This window comes from Pan paniscus, chromosome 5 (assembly GCF_029289425.2).
Source record: "Pan paniscus chromosome 5, NHGRI_mPanPan1-v2.0_pri, whole genome shotgun sequence".
NCBI lineage: Eukaryota > Metazoa > Chordata > Mammalia > Primates > Hominidae > Pan > Pan paniscus.
The window spans coordinates 130,962,406-130,973,288 of NC_073254.2; the positions used below are offsets into that span (position 1 = coordinate 130,962,406).

The 10,883-nt window shown below is 45.6% G+C and overlaps 1 protein-coding gene and 1 non-coding gene across 2 annotated transcripts; both read left to right on the plus strand.

Moving 5' to 3' along the window:
- The first annotated feature begins 991 nt into the window (after positions 1–991).
- Positions 992–10,474, plus strand: GTF3C6 (general transcription factor IIIC subunit 6). Its single transcript, XM_003822202.5, has 6 exons — positions 992–1,419; positions 1,766–1,846; positions 3,009–3,072; positions 3,167–3,211; positions 5,000–5,113; positions 10,112–10,474. Exons 1-6 carry the CDS (start codon positions 1,363–1,365, stop codon positions 10,372–10,374), a joined length of 624 nt encoding a protein of 207 aa, XP_003822250.1. The 5' UTR covers positions 992–1,362; the 3' UTR covers positions 10,375–10,474.
- Positions 6,072–6,175, plus strand: LOC112440276 (small nucleolar RNA U13). Its single transcript, XR_003028451.1, has one exon. It is a non-coding gene; the product is annotated as a small nucleolar RNA U13 (small nucleolar RNA).
- Positions 10,475–10,883: the final 409 nt, after the last annotated feature.

The window sequence follows — 10,883 nt, forward strand, 5'->3', positions numbered from 1 at the left end:
AAAGAGAGAAAGAAAGGAAGAAACAAAGAATAAAAGAAAGAAAGAGAAAGAGCATCATACTAAAAAATTTATATATTACTACTACTAATAGATTAAATGCACTTTAAATGCTTACTATGTGCTGAATACTGGGCTAAATTTATTTTATATGTATTGTATCATTTAATCCTCACAACAACCAATCTGCCCAAAGCCTTGCTGTTAATAATGCAGCAGAACTTGACTGGTATTAAAATCCAAAGCTCAGGCTGGGGACGGTGGCTCACACCTGTAATCCCAGCATTTTGGGAGGCCCAGGCGGGCGGATCGCCTGAGGTCGGGAGTTCGAGACCAGCCTGACCAACATGGAGAAACCCCGTCTCTACTAAAAATAACAGAATTCGCCGGGCGTGGTGGCGCATGCCTATAATCCCAGCTACTCGGGAGGCTGAGGCAGGAGAATCGCTTGAACCCGGGAGGTGGAGGCTGCAGTGAGCCGAGATTGCGCCATTGCACTCCAGCCTGGGTAACAAGAGCAAAACTCCATCTCCAAATAAATAAATAAATAAAAATCCAAAGCTCATGTTCTTAACCACTAGATCACGCTATCGCAAGTATGAAGACCGTTTCTTTCACAATCACAAACATTTATGGGATACTTCTGAAAATTCTGTTCAAACTTCTCTTGCCCAGGTCTCTGTGTTCCTATAACAATGTGTATCTCTTACAGCACTTGCTTGGATCCATTTATGTACCTCTCACAGCTCTTATGCTCCTGCAGGCCTGAAACTTAAGCCCACTTTCTATTTTTCATAGCTCCTGGTGCAGTGCTTTTTACTGTGTAGGCGCTCATTAGTGTTAAACTGAATGTGCCTTTAACTTGGCTTGGGGTACGTTGAATTGAGGATGAGCGCTCACACAATATTAAGAATTTCTTTCCAAGAAATGTGCTCGGGTCAAACACAAGGCCTTTCTGTCCATGATCCGCCTGAAACCATGGTTTCCTTGTTTTCGCCTTTATCCCTTCTGCCTTGCCAGTCCTCCCCGCCAGCGGGGCCGGGAGCCCGGCGACTCCCTAGGTCGCAGGGCCTCTCTTGCGTGACCGAGCGGACTCCGCTGCCTACGGCAGCCCACCCCCAGCCCCTGCTCTGAGGCACCGAGAAACGAGGAGGCCCGTGGCGAGTCTCCACGTGGGTACCGGCGCTCTCGGCGCCTGTAGCCGCCCGCCGGAAGCCGACATCTCGAGTTCTGGCAGAAGCAATTTGCGCGGCGAGGAGCGGAGCGGCAGGAACCCAATAAGCTGCTTCGCCTCGGAGCTGAAGCCCGTACTCAAGATGGCGGGCGGGCGTGGCCAGTGACTAGAAGGCGAGGCGCCGCGGGACCATGGCGGCGGCGGCGGACGAGCGGAGTCCAGGGGACGGAGAAGACGAGGAAGAGGAGGTAGTAAGCGCTACGCCAAAAGCCTGCACCGCAGTGGCGGTGATGCCTGTGCTGGCTGTGTGTGGGGAAGGGAGTTGGGGAGCTGCGGGCCGGAGGGAGGCCCCGCTGCTCCTCACCGGCTTCTAGCTCCTGGGCGCGAGGAGCCGGGCAGCTTGGGACCTTAGCCCTAATCGTCACCCCGTACTTGGGATGGGAAGTACCGGGAAGTTACCTTAGGTAGCGTAGTTTCCTCTTGCTGAAAACAGGGTCCGGTTTTCACAAATGTGGGAAATTTGGCTTCTTTTGCTAATTGCTCCCTCTTGCCCGCTCGCGTGCTAGCATGTTAACCCCTCTTTTCTTTCACCAGGAGCAGTTGGTTCTGGTGGAATTATCAGGAATTATTGATTCAGACTTCCTCTCAAAATGTGAAAATAAATGCAAGGTTTTGGTGAGTTTTCTAGACTTGGGGGGATTGTTCTAGAGTGTCTTAAATGTAAAACAACAATCAGTGGTGAAATACCTATCCGCAAGTATTGATATATTTATTTCACCTTACAAAGTAGTGAACTCTAAGGATAAGAAGTATACTAAGTATAATTAATTAATATATAATTAAGTATAATGTAGAAGTACAGCGGGGACTATGGGAGCAGATAGGAGAAAATGGCTAACTTTGCTTGCCTGTTTGAATGTGTGGCTGAAGAGAAAGTTACAGATTTGGAGGAAGTAACATTGTGATATGGAACAGTACATATATTCCTGTATTCTCAGCACTTTGGGAGGCAGAGGTGGGAGGATCACTTGAGCCCAGGAATTGGAGACCATCCTAGGCAACATAACGAGACCCCTTCTCTACAATAATAATAAAAAAAAAATGCCCAGGCGCGGTGGCTCACGCCTGTAATCCCAATACTGGGAGGCCGAGGCGGGTAGATCACGAGGTCAGGAGTTCGAGACCAGCCTGGCCAACATGGTGTAACCCCGTCTCTACTGAAATACAAAAATTAGCCAGGCATGGTGGTGGGCGCCTGTAATCCCAGCTACTCGGGAGGCTGAGACAGGAGAATCGCGTGATCCCTGGAGGCAGAGGTTGCAGTGAGCCAAGATCGCGCCACTGTACTCCAGCCTGGGCAACAAAGGGCAAAACTCCATCTCAATAAAAAAAAAAATAATAATAATAATAAATTAGCTGGGGATGGTGGCATGCGCCTGTGGTCCCTGCTGCTCAGGAGGCTGAGGTGGGAGGATTGCCTGAACATGATCATGCCACTGCATTCCAGCCTGGGTGACAGAGCTAGACACTGTCTCAAAAAATAAATAGATGACAGGTAGACTCTGCACTACTGTTGACAAAACTTCCTCTGTTTTTAGCTTACTCTTGAACAGGATGTTGATTGAAATAAACCTTGTTACTTGAGTATGAATTAAGTAGTCTTCAGGTTGTAACTGCTGTGATCAGAGCAGTTGTAGTTTATCCTGTACTTGGTAGGACAAGATGCTCTAGAGGTTCCCCAGTTTTGGAGATTAGTTTCCTTGGTAGCAAGGTTACAATGTTGAAGCCTTTTTCTAATGTTTTTTTTTTTTTTTTATGATCCTTTATTCTGTTGTAGGGCATTGACACTGAGAGGCCCATTCTGCAAGTGGACAGCTGTGTCTTTGCTGGGGAGTATGAAGGTAGGAGGATGTCAGATAGATGGAACTCTTTCTGATATGGGCTTTTCAGAGATGGTAGCTCTTCTCAACAATTTGCCTTTGTATTTTTCTGCAGACACTCTTGGGACCTGTGTTATATTTGAAGAAAATGTTGAACATGGTAAGTGATTGCTAGCCCAGCCCTTTTTAATACGAACTATTTCAGTCATACTTAAGCATAATAAATATTAAATATCTCATGTATCCACTGTTTAGCTGTATCATATCCTATCATTTTCCCAAACGTGACTCAGATTATAGTTTAAAAAAAAAAAAAAAAAGCCAGGCTGGGCCAGGTGGCTCAATCCTGTAATCCCAGCACTTTGGGAGGCCAAGGCAGGCAGGTTACTTGAGGCCAGGAGTTCGAGACCAGCCTGGCCAACATGGCAAAACCTCATTTATACTAAAAATACAAAAATTAGCTGGGTATGGTGGCATGTGCCTCCCAGCTACTCGGGAGACTGAGGCACGAGAATTGCTTGAACCCGGGAGGTGGAGGTTGCAGTGAGCCGAGATCGCACCAGTGCACTTCAGCCTGGGCAACAGAGCTAGATAGACTGTGTCTCAAAAACAAACAAAAAAACCCATTCCAGATACATTTGAAGTCCTTCTATCCCCCTTTCCAAACTTACTTCTTTCCCTCTGTCTTCAGAGATGATCACTCTCCTGAATTCTTTTTTTTTTTGAGACGGAGTCTCACTCTGTCACCCAGGCTGGAGTGCAGTGGTGCAATCTTGGCTCACTGCAACCTCCACCTCCCAGGTTCAAGCAGTTCTCCTGCCTCAGCCTCCCGAGTAGCTGGGATTACAGGCACCTGCCACCACGCCTAGGTAATTTTTCTGTTTTTGGTAGAGACAGGGTTTCGCCATGTTGGCCAGGCTGATCTCAAACTCCTGACCTCAAGTGATCTGCCTGCCTCGGCCTCTCAAAGTGCTGGGATTACAGGTGTGAGCCACCACTCCTGGCCAAGGAATAAAAGAAGGGCTACTTCATAGGCAGAGCAGCCTACTTTCTAAAGTATGGTATCAATTTACACTCACAGTAGCAATGTACGGAAGTGTCTGTGCTTCATATCCTTGGCTCAAGGGCCTTATCCTCCGTCCTGCCTAGGCATACAGTTTTCTGAAAGTTTCAACTCCAGGCAGCAGGTTGGCAGCAATTTTTTTCCTCAGGCTTTCATGATTGAGAATGTCCCTACTCCATACTTTGGCTTCAGGTAGTAAGTTGGACTTTGGTCCTTAATTTGATTGGTAGAATTTTAGATCCTAATACGCTGTAGGGTAAAATTCCTGGCCCCAATTTCCATTTCAAGGATGAAGCCTGTTAGACCTATGGGTTTAATCTCACTCATAACTCTTGTGTTTCTGTCCCTTGAAGATGTTTGTTACTTTTGAATCCAGTTGTGCTTTCAACTGTTAACGTGTTTTTTTTTTTCTTGAGACAGAGTTTTGCTTTTGTTGCCCAGGCTGGAGTGCAGTGGCGCAATCTCTGCTCACTGCAACCTCCGCCTCCTGGGTTCAAGCATTTCTCCTGTCTCAGCCTCCCGAGTAGCTGGGATTACAGGCGTGTGCCACCATGCCCAGCGAATTTTTTGTATCTTTAGTAGAGACGGGATTTCATCATGTTGGCCAGGCTGGTCTCAAACTCCCGACCTCAGGTGAACCACTCGCCTCGGCCTCTCAAAGTGCAGGGATTACAGGTGTGAGCCACCGTGCCCAGCCTGTTAATGTATTTTATCTATCATTTTTCTATGCTTGGAGCAGGAGGGATGAGTTATACCTTGAATTTACTACACTATCTTGACAGGAAGTAGTTTAATCTGACTCCCTACACTGGAATTACTAAGGCTTCATCTTTGTTTTATTTGATGGCATAAGAAGTATAATAATGTTGTTCATTTCTGTTCTAGCTGATACAGAAGGCAATAATAAAACAGTGCTAAAATATAAATGCCATACAATGAAGAAGCTCAGCATGACAAGAACTCTCCTGACAGAGAAGAAGGAAGGAGAAGAAAACATAGGTTAGTTCCCTTATTCTCTGAAAATAGGTGATCCAGTACTGGCTTTGACAATGATACATTGATGCCAGGATAGTCCTTGTACTTTTTAGTAATAACTATACATGATTTTTGTTTTTTCAGACAGTCTTGCTCTGTCACCCAGGCTGGAATGCACGGGCACAATCTCGGCTCACTGCCACCTCCGCCTCCTGGGCTCAAGCAATTCTCTTTCCCCAGCCTCCTGAGCAACAGGGATTACAGGCACCCACCACCACGCCCAGCCAATTTTTTTTTTTTCTTTTTTCTTATCCAGACGGAGTCTCGCACTGTCGCCCGGGCCGGAGTGCAGTGTCGCGATCTCGGCTCACTGCAACCTCCGCCTCCCGGGTTCAAGCGATTCTGCTGCCTCAGCCTCCGGAGTAGCTGGGACTACAGGCACGCACCACCAGGGCCAGCTAATTTTTGTATTTTTAGTATAGACAGGGTTTTACAGTGTTGGCCAGGATGGTCTCAATCTCTTGACCTCATGATCCGCCCGCCTTGGCTTCCCAAAGTGCTGGGATTACAGGTGTGAGCCACCGGTGCCTGGCCACGCCCGGCTAATTTTTTTTAGTAGAGACTGGATTTTACCGTGTTGGCCAGGCTGGTCTTAAACTCCTGACCTCAAGTGATCCACCTACCTTGGCCTACAAAGTGCTGCAATTACAGGTGTGAGCCACTGTGCCTGGCCTCATAATATGTTTAATATATTAAAATTGAGGGTACTCCATCTAAAGTACCAAGCAGAGTTAAAATTCAGTTGAACTCTCATATAGCTTAGGGCACTGGGGACATAGAAATCTTTTATCTGCTTGGCACTGGAAATGACTGAGGAGTTTTTGAAGAAACTTGGTATCTAAGCCCTAGGGAATTCAGTAGTGCTTCTCTGTCTCTCTCTTCTCCTTCCCCCTCTCCCCTCTTTAATTAAAAACTTCCTTGTATCTTTTTGTAGTTCATAAGCATGATGATTATGTTTTTACATTCATGTGTAAGATGTGCCTCCCTCAAACCTTGTTATGATGTCAGCATATTACCTGTCTGAAGTGTGGGGGGAAAAAACTTCCTTGTGAGCAAAGTGGATATGATCACAATAGTTCTGAATTCCCAAGGTGAAATCTCCTAGAAACTTCTGGCAGCTGCAGCAGCCTTCAACAGGCTCACATCTGGAAAAAGCTGGCTTTTTTTTTTTTTTTTGGAGACAGTCTCGCTCTGTCACTCAGGCTGGAGTACAGTGGAGCCATCTTGGCTCCCTGCAATTTCCACCTCCTGGGTGCAAGCGATTCTCCTGCCTCAGCCTCCCGAGTAGCTGGGATTACAGGCATGCACCACTAGGCCTGGATGATTTTTGTATTTTTATTAGAGACAGGGCTTCGCCATGTTGGCCAGGCTGGTCTTGAACTCCTGACCTCAGATGATCAACCTGCCTCGGCCTCCCAAAGTGCTGGGATTACAGGTGTGAGCCACCGCCCCTGGCCAAAAGCTGGCTTTAAATGTGGGGGAGACTGTAGGACCACAGTTGTTAGTCCTCAGTCTAGTTTTTGTTATTATTATTAAATTATTTTATTTGAGACAGGGTCTCACCCTGTCACCCAGGCTGGAATGCAGTGGTGCAATGTTGGCTCACTGTGACCTCTGCCCCCCATCCCCCTACCTCAGCCTCCCCAGTAGTTGGGACCACAGGCGTGTTCCACCATGCCTGGCTATTTCTTTTTTTGTTTTTGTTTTCTTTTTTTTTGAGATGGAGTTTCACTCCGTCGCCCAGGCTGGAGTGCAGTGGCGCGATCTCTGCTTACTGCAACCTCCACCTCCCAGGTTCAAGCGATTCTCCTGCCTCACCCTCCTGAGTAGCTGAGACTACAGGCGCATGCCACCATGCCCAGCTAATTTTTGTATTTTTAGTAGAGACAGGGTTTCACCATGTTGGTCAGGCTGGTCTGGAACTGACTTCATGATCTGCTTGCCTCAGCCTCCCAAAGTGCTGGGATTACAGGCATGAGATGCCGCACCCGGCCTTTGTATTTTTAGTAGAGATGGAGTCTCACCCTGTTGCCCGGGCTTGCCTAGAACTCCTGAAGAGACCACTGTGCCCAGCCTTTCTTTTCCTTTTGACGTTTTTCTTTTTTTCTTTCCTGGAGACAGAGTCTTACTCCATCCCCCAGGCTGGAGTGCAGTGGCGTGATCTCAGCTCACTGCAACCTCTGCCTCCCAGGTTCAAGTGATTCTCATTCCTCAGCCTCCTGAGTAGCTGGGATTACAGGTGCCCACCACCACGCCCGGCTAATTTTTAGTAGAGATGGAGTTTTTTTTCTTTTTCTTTTTTTTTTTTGGAGACGAATTTCGCTCTTGTTGCCCAGGCTGGAGTACAGTAGTGCGATCTCGGCTCACTGCAACCTCCGCCTCCTGGGTTGAAGTAATTCTCCTGCCTCAGCCTCCTGAGTAGCTGGGATTACAGGCACGCACCACCACGCCCAGCTAATTTTGTATTTTTAGTAGAGAGATGGGGTTTCTCCATGTTGGTCAGGCGGGTCTCGAACTCCCGACCTCAAGTGATCCGCCCACCTCAGCCTCCCAAAGTGTTGGGATTACAGGTGTGCACCACCGCACCCAACCTTTTTTTTTTTTTTTTAAATAGAGACAGGGTCTTACTGTGTTACCCAGCTGGTCTCAAACTCCTGGGCTCAAGTGATCCTCCTGCCTCAACCTCCCAAAGTGTTGGGATTACAGTGATGAGTTCTTAATTTGCATCCACTTATTCTTCTTCACTTGCTAGTCACCACATACTAGAGACTTTTAGACTAGTGCTTCTTTCACCTGAAGCAGACATGTTTGTGGAGTTGAAAAAATAATAATTTGATGGTTTAAAAGTTCACTGCTCAACAACATATTTGAAACTCTAGTAAATAAGATTCTCATGATGAGTATTTATAGCTTAACAAGGAATAAACATTTGAAGGTACATTGATCTTATAAAATTAATTGTATCATCTATATACAACTATATAATAAACCCTTGTTCCTATTATGTATATCCCTGAACTATCCCCCTTTTTAGGCACCTTGTAATAATTATAAGAAGAAAGAGGTACTAGGTTCTAGAATAAACTTGAAAGGCTGACTTGTATCATAAGCTTAGCTATCATTGGGATATTCTTATTAGAGTGAGTTTCCTCTTCCTAGTCTTTAATAATCTGACAGATCTTTGGGAATATTTGGGTGTTTTGTTTAGTCAAATAAATGAGCAACCAACAATTCGAGTCTGCATTGGTTACCTACTGCTGCATAACAAATTACCCCTAAACTTGACAGCTTAAAACAACAACAAAAAACCAGTATCTTACAGTTTCCGTGAATCAGGAATTTGGGAGCAGTTTAGGTAGGTGGTTCTGGCTCCAGGTCTCTGATAAGGTTGCAGTCAAAATGTTATCTAGGCTGCAGTCATCTGAAGGCTTGACTAATGCTGGAAGTAAAATGGCTTATTCATATGGCTTGTAAATTTGTTTTGGTTGTTGGCAGGAGGCCTCAGTTCCTTGACATGTTGTCCTCCTCACAAGACTGTTTGAATGTCCTCCTGATATGGCAGCTGGCTTCTCTCAGATAAAGTATTCCAAGAAAACAAGGTAGAAGCCACAGTGTCTTTTATGAACTAGCCTTAGAAGTCACAGTCTTGGCTAGGCGTGGTGGCTCACACCTGTAATCCCAGCACTTTGGGAGGCCAAGGCAGGTGGATCACTTGAGGTCAGGAGTTCAAGACCAGCCTGGCCAATATGGTGAGACCCCCCATTTCCACTAAAGATACAAAAAATTAGCCAGGTATGGTGGCATGCACCTGTAATCCCAGCTACTCGGGAGGCTGAGGTGGGAGAATTGCTTGAACCCAGGAGGCGGAGGTTGCATTGAGCCGAGATCATGCTACTGCACTCCAGCCTGGGTGACAAAGCGAGACTCCATCTCAAAGAAAAAAAAAGTCACAGTCTTGTCATTTCCACAATATCCTATTCAGTATGGGACAGGACTACACAGGGGCATGAATACCAGGAAGGTGAAGATCATTGGGGACCATCTTGCAGTCTGGCTACCAAACACGGCTACATGCTGGAGGCAAAACAGGACAGAGGAAGTGTGACCCTTACCTTCTAGGAACTTGCATTCTAAAGTAAATTACATTGAAACAGACATGGATGAATAAGAGTGAACATCAAATTCATTCTATTTTAAGTACTGTGCTAAAAGAATAAAGGAAAGGTTCAAGATTTTGAGTCTGGCTGACTAGGAGAACGATGTTATTGCAGGAAAAAAGTATGAATATCTATAGTTGAAGCTGAATTGGAAGAAAAAGGACTAATAACCAGGCGCAGTGGGTCATGCCTGTGATCCCAGCACTTTGGGAGGTGAGGCGGGTGAATGGCTTGAAGTCAGGAGTTCGAGACCAGCCTGGCTAACATAGTGAAATTCCGTCTCTATTGAAATACAAAAATTAGCCAGGCATGGTGGCACACACCTGTAATCCCAGCTACTCGGGGGGCTGAGGCACAAGAATCGCTTGAACCAGGGAGGCGGAGGTTGCACTGAGCCAAGATCGTACCCACTGCACTCCAGCCTGGGTGACAGAGCGAGACTTTGTCTTAAAAAAAAAAACAGTGTAGCGAAGTGATAAGTTTCCTTGAAGGCATGAGATGGCAGAGAGTGCTCAAATTATTTCTTAGAATGAGCTGAGAACTGAACTCTGGAAAAAGGCATGGAATAGTAATCAAAGTTGGTAACGTAGTGATTTTGATGGTACCTACCTAATAGGCATTCCAAGGTCTCCAGAGAAGATGCAAATTATATTTTATCAGTAGTTACAGACACCATATTCCTTGGTTTATGTTAGGCTTTCAGTTTGACATGTATTCATAGGATAGAAATTTAAATTAAAGAAAAATATACTAAAATTCATTTTTTGTTTCTTTTTTTGTTTATTCCTCATCCCCTCCAAATTAGGTGGGGTGGAATGGCTGCAAATAAAGGATAATGATTTCTCCTATCGACCCAACATGATTTGTAACTTTCTACATGAAAATGAAGACGAAGAAGTGGTAGCTTCAGCCCCAGATAAATCTTTGGAATTGGAAGAGGAAGAGATTCAAATGAACGACAGTTCAAACCTGAGTTGTGAACAGGAGAAACCAATGCACTTGGAAATAGAAGATTCTGGTCCTCTTATTGATATACCTTCTGAGACAGAAGGTTCTGTTTTTATGTAAACTCAAATGCTGCCTTAGAAATCACTCCTAGATGAAATGTTTCTCATAATAACTTGTCAAGAACTTTTTAGAGTTGTTACATAAAAATAATTGCTGTGTAGCTTTCAGTCTTTTAATATTTTATTGCATTTTATTGGCTATACACACATATCCAGTCATAACACAACTTATTGTACCAGAATCATTTGGGACCAGACATGAGTTAGATTTTTAAAATACAGTTTAGGCTGGGTGCAGTGGCTCACACCTGTAATCTCAGCACTTTGGGAAGCTGAGGTGGGAGGATCACTTGAGCAGCCTAGGAGTTTGAGACCAGTCTGCGTAACATAGGGAGGCCCTGTCTCTACAAAAAACTTTAGAATTAGCTGGACATAGTGTCGTGCGCCTATGGTACCAGCTACTGGGCAGCTGACCTGGGAGGATGGCCTGGGACTGGGAACTCGAGGGTGCAGTGAGCTGTGTTTGCACCTCTGTACTCTTGCCTGGGTGACACAGTGAGACCGTCTCAA